This window comes from Gigantopelta aegis, chromosome 8 (assembly GCF_016097555.1).
Source record: "Gigantopelta aegis isolate Gae_Host chromosome 8, Gae_host_genome, whole genome shotgun sequence".
Taxonomy (NCBI): domain Eukaryota; kingdom Metazoa; phylum Mollusca; class Gastropoda; order Neomphalida; family Peltospiridae; genus Gigantopelta; species Gigantopelta aegis.
Window position 1 is genome coordinate 41,107,134 of NC_054706.1, and position 17,275 is coordinate 41,124,408.

At 35.5% G+C, this 17,275-nt stretch overlaps 1 protein-coding gene across 1 annotated transcript in view; it reads left to right on the forward strand.

Annotated features, from left to right (window-relative positions):
* Window positions 1-17,275, forward strand: part of LOC121378375 (piwi-like protein 1) — a 197,766-nt gene that overhangs the window by 25,815 nt on the left and 154,676 nt on the right. The window contains exon 3 of the mRNA XM_041506516.1: window positions 12,123-12,300. Coding sequence (XP_041362450.1) covers window positions 12,123-12,300 — 178 coding nt within the window. The remainder of the gene's footprint in view (window positions 1-12,122; window positions 12,301-17,275) is intronic.

The window sequence follows — 17,275 nt, forward strand, 5'->3', positions numbered from 1 at the left end:
GCTAACGTTTTTAGCAGAATACCTCTCAAGACAGCAGCGTATAAAATGAGCAAAGACAAACAGAGGTAGGAGAAGAGTAAGAACAGAGAAATGAAGAAAGAGAAAGTGAAGTCAAACGAGAACAAAAAATGAGATGGGGATTAGCATGCTGAGAATGAAAAACCCAGATTTTAAAGAAAGAATATGGGTTATTTACAATCTGTGCTTTATTCCCATTGATTTCTTATGAAGAATTTGGTTCAGCTAAATCATTTGGTAAACCATAAGAAAGTGGATGCAGTATATACTTGGAAATTGCAAAAAGAAATCATTACACTTCCAGTCAACATATACATGTAAACTTAAGCTGTTGTTGAGGCACGTGTGCTGGAAATGTTTAAAGGGAAGGTCTAGACTGACTGGCTGCGATCGAGGGTGTAAATGCCCTAGTTATTAAGGAGGTGGGTGGGTTGAAAAATTGTGATGTCCTAAAATGCAACTAGTTAGGTATTGTAACGGAAACTTTCGCCTACATCTCGGTTACCGTTACGGGATATGGATGCCATTTCTTCGTAGCAGCGCCACCACAAATCACAGCGGCACATTTCTCGCCAATATTATCACACGTTTTGTTCAAATAAAGTTGTAGTTGTATACATATTTAAGTTTCTTCACGACTGATACTCATCAGGCGCCATAACGATGTCTTGTGTATTGGTAAGCCCTTAAAATTAGCAATGTACAATATCGTCTGGCTATTCTTATCCCTTGACTACCATGTTAGTTGTAAGTAGTTTCCTTGCTATCTTCTTCAGAGCACCGCAGAAACTGCATCTAGTAATATATAAAAATAAAAACTGGTCTACTTGACCTCTGTCAAAAAGTTCCAAGAGCAGACAGTGCAGTTTAAATGTCGGTATGTTTTTATTTTTCATAATTTTAGGCAAACTATTAAGTTTAAGTTTTAAAAGATAAAAGAAATAAAAAAATACATTGCGTCAAATATATCATAAAACAAAAATTACTCTAGTAGATTATATATTTTCATGTATGGATATTTCACATTCTCACGACATTCTCGTATTATCTGTCATGGCTGCCGAAGAATGCTTTTTGTCTTAATAATTGTTAAGCTGCATTGTATTAATTATATTTGCAACAACAATTAATTTAATATTTATCAACGATATCGAGGAAGTGTTTCCAACAAAGTGTGAATGTTTTTTTTACAGAACACTGAAGTTTGTTTTTGCTACACATAGGGTATATGCCTCATCTCATAGCGCTGAACAGAAGACCGTGTCGATGTTAGCGCTATGTTATTGTATCTAGCATTTTACAGTAGAATTCATTATGACAAATGTTGGGTTTATTCATAATAAAATAATAACATTAATTTGCTTTGAGCAGGGATAGGGGTGGGGATTGGGGGTTCGACCCCAACCCACCCCCCTGAACATGTCCCTGTTCATTTTTTTTATTCCCTTTTGAAATTCATGTATTTGTTACAATTTAGATGAACCAGTTGCCAAAGACGAATGTTTCATTTTGAAAATTTGCTCTTTAAGTTTTAACTTATTCACAGATGTTGCATCAGTTATTTTTATTATGTCAGTTACCCATTTTAAAAAAAGTTAGTAAAAAAAAATCCTTTTAACATTGCTCTCTTGTTCTTGTGATCAAAGATTATTTGTGCACTACACATTTCTGTATGTACCGGAAAACTTAATCCTTCAGATTCAGAGAATTTTGGCACGTCCAAAGACATGTCAAATAAAGGTGACTTTTTGTGTTGCGTCAGTTACCCACACTTCATTTGTGATTATATTTGCTCTGAGATTGTATACAATGAAATATTCAATTATTCTTTTTGACATGACTTCATTGATAGAAATAAGCAGAATGTTTTACTAGTCCACCTGACAAATACATCTAGAAATCTACTTGTCTTCCAATATTTTCACTTGTCCAAATAAATGGTTTGTTTTATTCAAGTACCATGATGATGTTTGTGATTGCTACAAATGAAACTGCACTGAAACTTTTTACTTGTCCACTGGACAACTAGTGAGGCACATTTTGCTAGTCCGAATAGATTTTCAATTGTCAGGACAAACGGACAAGTGCTTATTTTGAACACTGGACTTTGACACGACATATTTATTGCAATTATAAAGACTTAAAGCCGCACACCCTAGTTCCATCCAACGAAAATAAATTATAATTTGGTTAATCTACAAACCTGTAACACACTTAGATCACGTTTTTATCAAATGGAGTGAAAAAACAGGTTTTATATCGATAAATACCATGGGAATCCCCATGTCCCAATTGCTTGAAATAATTTTGAAAGTTAGTATTCTGATGTCACCGGTAGAAGCACAACAATGCCTACGTCACGACAAATTTCACAGACTGTGATGCGTAAGTCCGCTACAAGTGCAACAGCTGTAATTAACTTTTAGTCAAAAAAGATGTTAAAATTTGCTTAAAACCTGTTTTTTGAGGATATGTAAGAAATAGAATAATATATTTGTTTCCATTAGATACCATTTATCTCACAACTTGTTAATTAAAAACGTATCAAACTCACTTTTGCTCGTTACATACATTTTAACCTTCAGCATGCCATATTTCCACTAGAATTATTTCCCTTGCAGCCACATTATTTTCTATAACTCCACGACCATGACACTGCCTGCTTTCAAAGTCTCATAACTTCTCAGACTGACAGTATTTAAATATCATTTTGCATTTGACTATGTTAAAGAACATTTGTGAATTTTAATTGTTATCTTGTTTAGTGGAAAAATAAATAAACAAACAAACAAACAAACAATGAACATTGTGTGTTTTTTGTCAAAATCAATTGTTATTAGCAGAGTTAGTTCAACCCTAACCTTATTGTTTGTGCAGTGTTTCTGAACAGTTAATTCTGTATTCCACAAGTGAATGTCCATGGATATGGGCACATAGGCTCCTTACACATGTCACAGATGTATTGCGTCTGACACCGTTTTATCTTCCTGTTTGAGCACACAACACAATCAGGTTTTGAAGGTTTGCCATGATTATTTTTTGTCAGGCGACAGGGTGGGTCACTGTGTCGTCTTCCCACACGTGCAGGCACTGGTTCAAATCCCTGCGGCAGGCCATGTGCAATGGCAAGACGAAACTTCTCAGCATTCACACGCTTGGGGTGTTGCTAGTGTTTGTAGATGACCAGTGCATTGCAAAAACAGACATCCAGAAGATAAAAGAACACTTTCTTCCACCACTTGACCACCTGTGCAGAATCATATAATATGTCATAGCTTTGTCAGCCCTATCAATGCCACCCATGTGTTGTGAGTGTGCCTGAATTGCTGCTGGTTTCTGAACTTCACGCACGTTACCAACATGCTTCCTGCAGGCCTGCGATGAGCTTCCTGCAAGCTTGCGACAAGCTATCTGCAAGCTTGCACCATCATCAGCGGCGGCCATCTTGCATCTTGTCTAATTCTAAAAAACCCAACAATGATCAGTTTTAAAGTGAAAAACATGAACTGTTAAAACAAAAAAATAGGTGTTACATGTAGTCAGATACTTACAAAATTAGTTTCCCTGTATGATAAACATGTTCCATGTATGTGGGGCAGTCTTGACTAAACTGACATGCTAAAAAAACCTTCTGATCCTTATCCTATATTCTCCTCCTTTTTGTTTTTTAGGTTATATTCTTCCTCTGTTTTGAGATCCACAGTGGTGTAAAGTCATTTATTTGTTTCTTCTTGTTTATTTTTACCCCTGTTCCACCAAGCAGGATTCAACCAAACTTGGTCCAAATGATCCTCTTATAGACCTAACCAAGTGTTGTTATTTTTCAGGTTGATAAAAATTCCAAGATGGCCACCCTGGGCTCTAAATAACCAAGACATGTTTTACCTTTTCTCAAGTTCCACCATGCAAATCTCAACCATATGTATTTCTAATGATCCTCTCATGGCCCTGACCAAGTTTGTTATTTTTTGGGCCAATTCAAAACCCAAGATGGCCACCCTGGCATCTGATTGACCCAGACATTTTTTGCTTCTTCTCAAGGTCCACCAGGCAGGTTTCAATCAAACTTAGTCCAAATGATCCTCTCGTGGCACTTACTAAATGTTGTTATTTTTGGGGCTGATTAAAAATCCAAGATGCCCACCCTGGCTTCTGATTAACTGAGACCTTTTTAATTTTTAAGTTCCATCAGGCAGTTTCAATCAAACTTGGACCAAGTAATTCTCTCATGGCACTTATCAAGAGTTGTTATTTTTGGGACAGTTTAAAAATCCAAGACGGCCGCTCTTGCCTTTAATTGACCGAGTTGTTTTTGACTTCTCAAGGTTAAGCAGATTTCAACCAAATCTATTCCAAATTATTCTCTCATGGCCCTGACCAGAGACATTTTAAAACTTCTTTTCAAGGTCCACCATCCAGGTTTCAACCAAACTTGGTTCAACGATCCTCTCATGGACCTGACAGAGTATTGCTATTTTTTGGGCTGATTTAAATCCAGGATGGTCACCCTGGCCTCTCATTGGCTAAGACATTTTCAACATCTTCTCAAATTCCACCAGGCAAATTTCAACCAAACATGGCCCAAGTCATCCTTTTATGGCCATGCATATGTTGTTATTTTGGGGGTCAATTGAAAATCCAATCATTACAAGATGATTCTGTTTTAACCATATTGTATTATCATTCGTATGTATTAATATTAATTTTGTTTTAATTATTATTGTAAATAATATGTAAATCTGTTACATGTATGTTTGGTTGTTTAGCCACTGTTCCCATTGAATTTAATAAATCATGTGAGAAGTTATGAATTTAAAAAAAAATAACCATAAAAATGATTTGGACTTAGCTTTTTCTGTTCAAATTCAACTACACAAACTAAGCCTTTCTGTGTAGAACTTTGCACAAGCTTCCACAAGTGGATACATGCTTGCACAGTTACGATATGCATGCAGCAAGCTTACAAAAATGAAAATATGCTTGTGGAAAGCTTGCACAGTTGAAGATATGCATGCAGCAAGCTTGCGCATGCTTACACAAATGAAAACATGCATGAGGCAAGCTTGCAGAATTACTGAATTGGGAATTGGGAAATTGTTTAACGTGCATATTCAGAGCAAGCTGTTGTAGCACACGCCTGTCCTGGGCACAAGTACCAGCCTTGGCCGGTTCCTCCGTCCAGGACAGGAAAGGGTTGGGGTGGGTGAAGGAGGGACCGCCTGCATTGGCAGGTGCAAGGAAGCACAAGCAGTCAAACCGTAGTTGGTAACAGGCGGGGGGTGGTATGGTGCTATGTAATTTGGAATGTCCCGTAGGATTAAGCCAAAGGGAAATGAGTGCGCATTTTGATGAAGGAAGTTTGGCACAATTTTGATGGTCGTTCTGAAAATAGAAAGGTAGAATTACTGACTAGCTTACACGAGGTAAATGTTAGCTTGCAAATAGCTTGCATTGCTTGTACTACCTTGTAACAACCTTGTAACTACCTTGCAACAATCTAGAGACAAGCATGCATTTTTTTTGGAATAACTGTCCAAATATTACAGTAATAAATTAAACAATAAGTATGTCTTTTATGCTTTGTAATATAATAACCAAATACATATACATGTACATCGTATATTTTAGTAAAATGGGGCTTTTTTTTTATTGTTTTATTTTATTTTATTAGTAGCCTACTACTGTAGCATTTACACTATCCAAATTAACCAAAGACGTGTGCGTGCTTCGTCTATAGGACAGCCACTCCCTAGGAAATTCTTTACTGGAGATTTTACCCCCTCTTGCATTGCCACAGTTTATTTCATCCCTCTTGCATCACCAGAAAGAGGATTGCCACCCCAGACTAGTTTATATACTACAGAATGTGCAGTTCTACCTTTATTCTCTTTGTACTATATATATTTTTGTTTTGCTTTCAAGACAGTGCAAGTCAAGCTGCATGCCTTGGCTGTTCTAGCAGTTTGTCTTCACCCCAGTATTAAAAATAAGATTTAATCTGTATATTTTAATGGTAATTTGTAAAGACACATTTTTATTTCTACTGGATTTCTTTTTTCAGTTTTTTTTTTATTTGAGTTGGTATGAGTTTAAAACTTAAGAACATGTTTTTATATGACTTAACTTTATTCATTATGAAGCTACATGACATTTCATTGATTTCCCTTTGAAGCAAGCGGACCATATACGTGAGCACATGGTTATTCTTCAACAAAAAACTTTCTAATTTTGATTTTGGCTGTGCAGTTAAATTTCAATATGATAATTGGAGAGCTAGGTGAATTTGAGAAGGGCCACTGTAATATTTGTCTTCAGCTGGACCTGCTGGCGATATGGTTTTCATGTTAATTTTCAACCCTGAAAATACATTATTTTTATTTCTAATACCGTATAACCGGAAATGTTCGAGGATTTTTATTTTTGTGGGTTTTGAGGGTAAGTAGTCAGCATTGAAAATATAAATCCTTGAAAATATTTTGAAAATATCAACAAATTCTATCAAAAATATTTATTGTGAAAAACTTAACCCACTGACAATTTACCGAAACATTTTATTTCCTGTCATGTGCGCAGTCCACCGGATACGACAAGAGAATAGTATAGTCAAGACAAGTTAGAATTTAAAAAAAGGTATTGTCTGAATCTCACTGTGTGTAGAATATAATGAAATATTTTTTAATTTCGTATATTGCTTTTGTCAATGTCCGCCCGCACTGCATCAGTGATTCCGGTGTGGATGAATGCAGATTTCAACATTTCCTGGCGTGTTTTCAATTCTGCCATAACTTTCATAATCCAGCTTGCATTAGTTGGTTTTGATGTCTGTTACACCTTTGCCGTCTTTCATAGCCAGGGAAACCTGCTTTGAATACCATGTGGTGAACTCAGACTTCATGGCGTTCTTAAGTGGTTTGTTCACACATACGTAGTAATTGGCTTTACACAAAATCAAAGATTGTGAACAGTTGTCTGGCGAATAGTAGTCAGTGGCCAATTAGGCTACAGCTGAGTGTTCTATTGTTTAACTTTACATGTTGGAGGTGAAATTTTAATCAACAGTAACAAGTATTCTTGCAACTAGACTTGTTAAAACTCGAAAATAAAATCACTTTCAATTTAGATTTGGCAAACGACGAAAATAAGAAACCTTAAAATGTTTTTATACCCCAAACCATGAAAATTTCCAGTTACACGGTATATGATATTGACGGTACCGAAACACACAAGGATAATAATCTCTTTTATCATATAATTAATACGACATATGTTTGTATACTGTACATGCAACTTTAATTTCAGTCCGCCAGTACTAGATGTTCAGATGACGTAAGAATATGTGGCACAGTGTCTTTTTTTTTAATGGAATTGACATCAAACTCGAATGACGTCATTTATGGATGTCCTTACATCAAAATAAACTAGTGCTTAAATTTTTTTATTTTCTGGATGCTGGACAGCTTTTAGTGTAAAATTGTTATTGAAATGTTTTTATTTGATGACTGTGAATGCATACGTCAATTATGGAGTGTCACACTAGTACATTTGCTTAAATGTCAATAAACCTAGTCCCGTGACCTTGATTAATTTACATTTAATTTACAAAGTTATCAAATTCTTAAAGTATGTGATCTGAAATTCTGGATTTTTATATTTTAAAAGCTTCGTAAATACCAGATATTTCATATGAAGTTGTATATGACTAATATAAATGATGGTGAAGTGTAAATAAAGAAAGAATCAAATAAAGAAAATAAATTGAATACTTAGGAGATAATCATATGGAGTTTTTAGATTTGCGGGCGTTATTGTCTATTTGACAAAAAATGACATTTGCGGAATCTAAAAACTCCATATCGTTACGTCCATTGTAAACTGAATAGTTTTATCTACGGAATAAACTGTATATTTGGTATTTAAAAAAAAAAATACTTGGCTACAATCTAACTGTAGACCCTTGAAACGTCAACTTCGCCTGTTCCAATTGCTAATGACGTTATTTTCTCATGCCATCATTAGGTTTCCGGGTGTTATTGTCTATTTAATCCTGGAAAAAGAATGTAATTAACCAATCACAATATAGAACACACTCACAATCAGTTTACAATAAATAAATAAAAAAATACATGTAAATAAAAAAACTAATTTTAACCTTCGGAAATACCAGATATTTCAAATGAAGTTGTATGTGACTGATATAAGTGATAGTGAAAAGTAAATGAAAGAAAGAAATATAATAAAATATATAAAGTAAAGTTTGTTTTATTTAACGACGCCGCTAGAGCACATTGATTTTTTATCTTATCATTGGCTATTGGACGTCAAACATATGGTCATTCTGACACTGTTTTTAGAGGAAACCTGCTGTCGCCACATAGGCTACTCTTTTTACGACAGGCAGCAAGGGATCTTTTATTTGCGCTTCCCACAGGCAGGATAGCACAAACCATGGCCTTTATTGAACCAGTTATGGATCACTGGTCGGTGCAAGTGGTTTACACCTACCCATTGAGCCTTGCGGAGCACTCACTCAGGGTTTGGAATCAGTATCTGGATTAAAAATCCCATGCCTCGACTGGGATCCGAACCCAGTACCTACCAGCCTGTAGACTGATGGCCTGCCACGACGCCACCGAGGCCGGTAATAAAATATATAAATAAAATAAGATAAATAAAATAAATAAGGTCACAGCGCTACATTTATTGACATTTAAGCAAATGTACTACAGTGACACTCCAGAATTAACGTAACTTCGTAAGAACCAGATATTTCAAATGAAGTTGTATGTGTCTGATGATATAAATGATAGTTAAAAGTAAAATAAGATAAATAAATAAATAAATTTATATCAGACACTAACAACTTCATTTAAAATATCTGATATTTGGGGTATAAAATAATGATGAAAAACAAAACTACTGTCTCCAAAAGAAAATCATATTTAGGGTAGGTAATAAAAAACAAACAGATGTAAGTGCCTCATATAGGTGGTTATGGGTTTGAAATGTTTTGAAATTAAGGTTAGGACATTACATTTCAAGCACATGACCATTTATAAACAGCATTTCTTTTACTATCATTTATCTAAACACTAAAAAAAAATTCTATTAATTTCCAAGATTTCAGGGTACATAAGTTTAACCTCAGTAGCCTCTGGCAGAAACCATTAAGTTGAAAATTCTAAGAATAACAAAGGAATAATAAAATGTCTTGCCAGTATTTATTATAAATTACCCAAGATTGGTAATTGATCTGCTGTGAGGAATTGTTTTAATATATTTTATGGTAAAATTGGGTTGTTTAATTGAGGGGTGGGGTGGAGGGGGACTAATGGATAAGTTAAAGTTTGTTTTGTTTAAAGACACCACTAGAGCACATTGAATTATTAATCATCAGCTATTGGATGTCAAACATTTTGTACTTTTGACATGCATATAGTTAGAGTGTAAACCTGCTACATTAGTAGCCAGGTATCTTTTATATACTGGATATATTTTAACACCATCCAACAGACAGAATAGCACATACCACAGCCTTTGATATACTAGTCGTGATGCACTGGCTTAAATCGAATCAAACCGAGAAACCGTAACAGGTAGATCTGTTCCGATTGCAAAAAAATCACAATTATTTTTTTCTTTTCTTTTTTGCTTCAGGACATTTCAGGGTCCCTACATAAAATTTGCCTAATTTATAACTTTCCAGACAATACTTCCTTATCCCCCTAAAGCTCAGTGGCGTCGTGGTAGGCCATCCGTCTACAGGCTGGTAGGTACTGGGTTCGGATCCCAGTCGAGGCATGGGATTTTTAATCAAGATACCTACTCTAAACCCTGAGTGAGTTCCGCAAGGCTCAATGGGTAGGTGTAAACCACTTGCACCGACCAGTGATCCATAACTGGTTCAACAAAGGCCATGGTTTGTGCTATCCTGCCTGTGGGAAGCGCAAATAAAAGATCCCTTGCTGCTAATCGGAAGAGTAGCCCATGTAGTGGCAACGGCGGGTTTCCTCTCAAAATCTGTGTGGTCCTTAACCATATGTCTGACGCCATATAACCGTAAATAAAATGTGTTGAGTGCGTCGTTAAATAAAACATTTCTTTCTTTCTTTCTTTCTTTCTTTCCCTCACCCCCCCCCCCCCACACACACACACAAAAACACATACACACACACTCACGCATACACACATGCAAACAAAAAGAAAAGGAAAAAAGCTAACACTTCCAAACGTTCCAGCATGCTTGTTAATACTATCACTAACCCTAAACCTAACTTAAGCCTGAATTAACTGAATGCTGGAACGATGGGAAGTCTTGCCAAAACTTTTATTTTGGCCATTCGTCTGACTGTGTGCAGTTTAACGACGGATTCTTAATGACAATATATACATCGAAGACTGATTAAATGAGTCAGTAAATTCCATTACATTGGAGGGAAATTGATTCTTAAACTCTTACCTTCGTAGAATTTATATATCACTTGAATTTTGCTGGATTTCGGCAAAACTTCACTGTCAATACCATGTGACGGTTTCGCAGGAAAAAACTGATTTTACGTCTCCGCATAGTTGTCATCGCTTTTAACACATGCCAGCAGAAGAGACAATTATTTTAACTAATTTTAATGCTAACTATACAAAAACGTTACACATTGAAAAACATTATGTTGTCAATCGCGCCGTACAGAGGGGTCAGTTATGGAGTGTCACCTAGTACGTTTGCTTAAATGTCAATAAACCTAGTGCCATGACTGATTAATTTACATCTAATTTGCAAAGTTAACAGATTCTTAAAGTATCTGATCTAAAAAATATCACATACTTTGATTGGACTGAAAATGTAAGATATATGATAATTTGTTTAAAATTTCGTAAATATCAGATATCATTTCAAGTGAAGTTGTATGTATCTGATATAAATGATAGTGAAAATAAATAAGATAAATAAATAATAAGTTGTGAATAGACATGTAGCATTGATTTATAGTGGTACGACTGTCTTTTTTAATGAAACGATAAGGGGAAAATAGAGCTGTGATAAAGGTCTATGTGAGGTAGGTTGGGTTTTTTTTTGGGGGGGGGGGGGGTGGGGGAAGCATAGTTTATGTGGAAAATTAAACATCACTGGAAATCCACGTGAATATTTAACTATAATTCTAATTGTTAAAATCTTTTAATTTTGCGTTGTTAAAACCCTTGACAGGCGGCTCCAGAGACTTCGTCTAAGTTACATGCAATGTTTCTTGATTTTAGTCTTAAACTATTATGATGTAAATTTTAGCAGACTGTTTTTCGCAGCCAGTTTACCGTCTGATACAAAGTATGTATGTTAGTCACTAGAGATTCACAGTTCATACGAAGCTACTCACAACGCTCATGACAACTGTTGATCATGCCCCCCAAGTTGTAAATAGCCTGGATACAGTCTAATTCGGCAAGGGATGTTACTCTTTGTGCACATGCGCAATGGGAATATGAAAGAGGACTATTAAGTCTGCAATTGAGGACAAAATATCAGACGAGAATTAATGGGTACAAAAGACAGAATGACCATTCTGATCATGTGACAAAATTTGCACCAAATAAGTGGTTATTCAGTTACAGATTGCCGAAACAATAATTTTATTGTTTTTAATTCATTGCTTAAATAAAATATAACTTTCACTGTGTGTATCAAACATACAAATAGATACTGGAATGGGACACAATACAGGCTGTTAAAATAAACTCTGAAGGTTTCCGTCATTTTCGTACACACTGGCTCGTTTCCTTTGATGTCCAGTGTGCAGACTGATAGATTTTTTTTCGGCGTGTGAAAAGGTGTGCATTTTGAAATAACGGAGCTGGGTGCTGTAAAATATAGTAGGATGTTGAAAAATAAAGAGGGTCACAGAAATATAAAGGGGGCCGGCAAAAGACTAAAGCAGGGCAGCAAAATGCAATAGCATTGCAAACTGCCCCGCATAAATGAAGCAGCGAGAACTCTACATTGCCACCTCCCACCTCAAGTTGACAGTCAAAATGTACTCTTTACTACTGATTACAGAACAGATAATTCACAGTGCAGTTGGTTAATAATATAAATATGTTGTACCTTTATTATTCAGACTACTGGACCTTTTACTTCTGTGCCCACTTCAACACCGAGTCCTGTACCTACTGTCTCATTTGGACGAGGGGCTTACTTGTCAGGTTTACTAAAGACTGTACCAACAACACCAACAGCAGCAACTGTACCTGCTACAATGACTGCATCAGTCGGTCCTAGTCAGATGCCACAGCAAGGTATTTTAGTTGCTTTTTAGCTTCTTAATTTTAAAAAGCACAAGTGATTGAGAGCCTGCAAGGGGCATATATGCTAACACTATGCAATTGTTTCTTGTCGGGTCATGAAGACCATGCTTTTTAGCAGGGATGGACATAATCATGCTATTTCATAAGGTATTTTTTTAATTGTCCTGCAGAGAACATGCAATTGAGGAAAAGTTGTGTTATTGAACATGGGTTTTTTTTAAACTTAAGTAAAATAGTGTATTCCTGGGTACGAATTTAACATGGTTTTTGTTTTCAAGGGCCAGTTGTACAAATATACAAAGACAAATGTTAAATTTTCATTTAGACCATATTTAAACTGATTTAGAGAATAACTAACGAGCTACGAGGAATTACGGATTATCTGTCCCGAGTGATTTAATGTTGTAAACCCGAGCCTCTGGCGAGGGTTTTACAGCATTAATTCACGAGGGACAGATAATCCGTAATTCCTCGTAGTGAGTTGGTTATTATCTTTATTACCCATTGTCAATCATTAACGATTTTAAAAGTATATTTACGTTCTCGCTGCTGTAACAACTAACAAGCTCTACCAGCCATAACAATATATTCATACGCGCCGTTACCGGTGCACACCCAACAGTATCCACCAAAGAATACTTCCAAAAAAACCCAGTCAAAATAATAAAAAAAAATTTTTTTTAAACATTTGTACATATATTTAGATTTTTTCGTATCGTAAAAAATATTTGAAGTTTGTAGTAATAGTTTGACCGATGAATGGAATCATGAATGAACAAAAAGTAGTCCCGGCAGTATGTAATTGCCAATCAAATCTTGTCTTTTTAAAGCCAGCCAATCAGTGACTGTAGAAGAAATCTGCACACTGTGCAGAGATCCAAAAAAATATTACCCCGTATATTTGAGCCCATATGGGTAATAAAAGCAGAGCCCTCAAAAGTACCCGGTCTCCGGCGGCAAATCGCCTCCTGAAACAGCTTTTGTCGCCGCCTACTTTTTCGTTGATGGTAAAAAAAAAGTGCTTTCTCTTCTTTAATTTCTTCGATTTTTCAAATGTTTCTAGGGGAGGGCCCCAGACCCCCCGCTTTGCCCCCTGCTATCATCACTGTTGTAGCCTGCTACTTCTTAAACTATTGAGGGCGCTGTAAAAGTATATATTGTAACAAAATGTGGATACTTAGTAATTATAATGTTGGTTGTTTGATAACGAAATCTCCATTATGGGCCTTCACGGTTATTAGATGGACGCAGACTAGTGGCTCAGAGATCATTTTTCAAGGAAAATATTAAAATATTCTTTGTCATTATTACTCTTACTATTTGAGAAATATTATCGAATTTTTATGTAATCGAATGATGCATCAGTCACCACCTGTCGTTACAGTGTTTACCATTTCTAGCTAGTTCAAGCTGTGAAAATGGCACAATTTTATTTACATGGAAGCCGCCATGTTTGAACTTTAAATATGGAACAATTTTCAGCCTCTTGCTATATTAATTAGGTTGTAAACGGACTATTGTTTAGATAATTTAGGATATTATATAAATCTACTAGTGCAGTGGATTTTGAAAATCACTGATCCCATGGCTAGTGGATTTTTATAAAATTCTAAAAGCCCTGCACTGGCTCCCACACAGCTGTTACTGTAACACAGTGCAGACACGACAATGTAAACCATGACCAGTCTTTTGAGGTTACACATCACCATTTATGTTTGCATACCTTTTAAAGTTTTTTTTTTCTTCAAACATTAAATAATTAAAATCGCAAGATGTATTTTTCAAGTTCATTATGTAATAAAATAACACCTACATGTATGTAACAAAAATGCACAATTACATTTTTAGATAATCTGTTTAATATGTCATGTAGAGGTTTGGCATGCCAATCAACACTGATACACAAGTACATGTAATTCCCACTATATGGTATTGTGAAATGTTATTAACAGTTATTTAATAAGTTAAAACTTTTAATTGGTATTTGTGGCTGCCACATCTGCATATACGGAACTGTGAACATTGATATTAAATGTAGTTCAAACTGAAAAATTCAGTTTCTCTTCCTGTCATTCTAAGTGAGTAAGTATAACTTTTAACAGTTATGTGGGAGTTGAATCAAAGAAATTTAAGAACAGTTGTCTTCACTATATAACTGAAAATCAGAACAATAAAAACAGGTAAATTTTGTTTTATTTAATTAATTAACAACAATGTATTAAAACATAATTATAATTAATAATATAATTAATTATATGTTTTAAATAATATTACAGATGCATAAATTCAGTGGCCCCAAAAATTCCCAATGTTGACTAAAATCGTGCTAATTTTCTCAATCCAATCAGCCGTGAGACTCTGATGAAGTCCCTGGGTCATGCAGAATGCGATAGTCTGCATTTTGTTTAGTGAATACCACACTCCACTTATACTGGACACAAATGTCCATGCAACACAAATATTTTATGAATAAGGGCCCTGAGCCAAAGGTTAAAGTGACCTATTGCGATCTGTTTTTGTCAGTTGGTCAATATGTCTTGTTCGTCATGGGTAAACATTTCACATTTTTAACTACTTCTTCAAAACTACTTGATCAGTTCCAACCAAATTTGTCAATTTTGTCATTGCGACCTTCTTTTTGACCTGAGGGGTGGGGTCGAAAAGGGGAAAATTAAGTCAGTTAAAAATATTTTTCTCTACTTTTACAAATGCTGTAACAGAATAGTCTTCATATATGTATGTATAAAACTCAGTAAGCCATTTATCTAATTTGTTAATGTCATTAATGTTGGATCTCCCATATGTCCCTGGAGAGGAAGTTTACTATAGTTAATATGTAGAAATGCATTTAAATGGGAGAGGTGGGGATCTTCAACTTTTCTCCAAGACTATTTGAGCAATTCCAACCAAATGTTATAGCAAGAGAAACAAATTTGTGAATCTGGTAATCCCCCCCATACACACACACACCACCACCACCACCACCACCACCACCACCACCACCACCACCACCACCACCACCAAAAACAAAACAAAAACAGAAAGAAAAAACATGCCTATTTCTAACAATCTTCTTTTAAAACTAAGAGTTATTTCCCATATACAAAAACAATTTGGAAAGTAGAACACTTGATATACCGTATATCGCTGTGTATTAGCCGACTCCATGCATTAGCCGACCCCCTAGTTTCACCCTCCAAATCGGCTTTAAAATTATAGACCTTGTATATAAGCCGACCCCCCTATATAAAACTAACCAAGTCAGATGTCTGTGTGGTCTACAAAATGACAAAGTACATCTGCTTTCAAACGTCATTTGTCACAGCAAACTTATCCGGAAGCAGTAGCCGATTTCTATTTATAGAAACGGTGTCCGGTTAATTTATTTCTCATAAAATATAAGTACCAAGATAGCGAAATATACCTAAACATTCTTGATTGCAGCCACACGTTAAAAACACAGTGACTGTTTGCATTGTTGATTGTGCTAATCGGTCTTTTCATTACTAGTCGGCTATACCCTACCATACCCAACCACCCGTGTTGATTAATCCCAAGCCGACAAACAAAACAAATGAAGCTGGAACAATTAACGTGTTCACCGGTTTAGTAAGCAGTTTTGTAATGACACGTAACCTGCGAAGTTTTCCGAAATTGTTTTGATCGGTCACCATTTATTGTTGTTTAAACAGATAAATATTACTAAATAACTTTTAAACACCAACATTTATTAAAGATGAACATATATATACAATTTTAATATCTTTTATTTGTAATAGCTTGTGTTAAAATGCAATATTAAACCTTTATGAAAGCGGAAATGCAGAGCACAATAATGACAATAGATCGAGTCGAGCCGTGACGTCACTATTCTAACTTTACATTTCCAATAAAATATTGACTCCTTAGATAAGCCGACACCAGCCTTTGACTTGATAATTTTTGTATCAAAAAGTCGGCTAATACACAGCGATATACGGTAGGCAGGTCTGTTGGCCCAGCAGGGGTGCAGAAATGGAAAATATTTCACTAGCTCACTGGACCAGAGCCAACTAAAATTTACTAGCCCGCAAGAATTTCTACTAGTCCACCAGCCTATATAGAACAATATATTATTCTATAGGCTGGTGGACTAATATAAATTTTATTTATTTATATATATATATATATATATATATATATATATATATATATATATATATATATATATATATATATATATATATATGGTTTGCTTTGTTTAATAACACCACTAGAGCACATTGATTTATTAATTATTGGCTATTGGATCAGGGGTTCAAATTTTTTCAAAACAATTACTTGCCACAGGGCAAGTGCCAATCAGATATTCACTTGCCCCATATATTTTTCCACTTGCCCATACTTCTTAAGGTAACCAATTGTGTTACTCCTATTTAATTTAATAGTCTTGAAAGTAATTGGTTTAATTGCACAAATAAAGAATTTTGCCAATAGGTTACAACACTTACCCAGGAAGTACTAAATGTACATGTCTGTCCAGTAGTATCCACTGTCTTCTCTGTTTGTTGATTTAAACTTTATTTTTTAAATAGTGTCCATTAGTTGATTTAAACTTTATTTGTTTGGTAGCGTCCACTTGTTCATCTAAATATAATTATTGTGTCGATGTATGCCTTAGTGACCACTTGTATGGCCGTGGATGTGGTGAGATCCCTTTTCACTTGTGAGTCATTGTTTTATGGCTGACATTAGTTCAAAAATGTTTTGGGATTTTGGCCCATGTGTCATTAGTGTGAGCATATTAGTTACTTGACATTATTTGTCCAAAAACACTTCTCTGGGGCGTTTTCACCCTGTTCATAGCTGAGAAAAAGTCTCTCGCAAACAGGTGTGGCTGAGCTCAAAGTAAACAAGCTCTTTTACTCAATGGGGGGGGGGGGGTGGGGGGTGGGGGGGGGGGGGGGGGGGGGGGGCAGTTGCAACA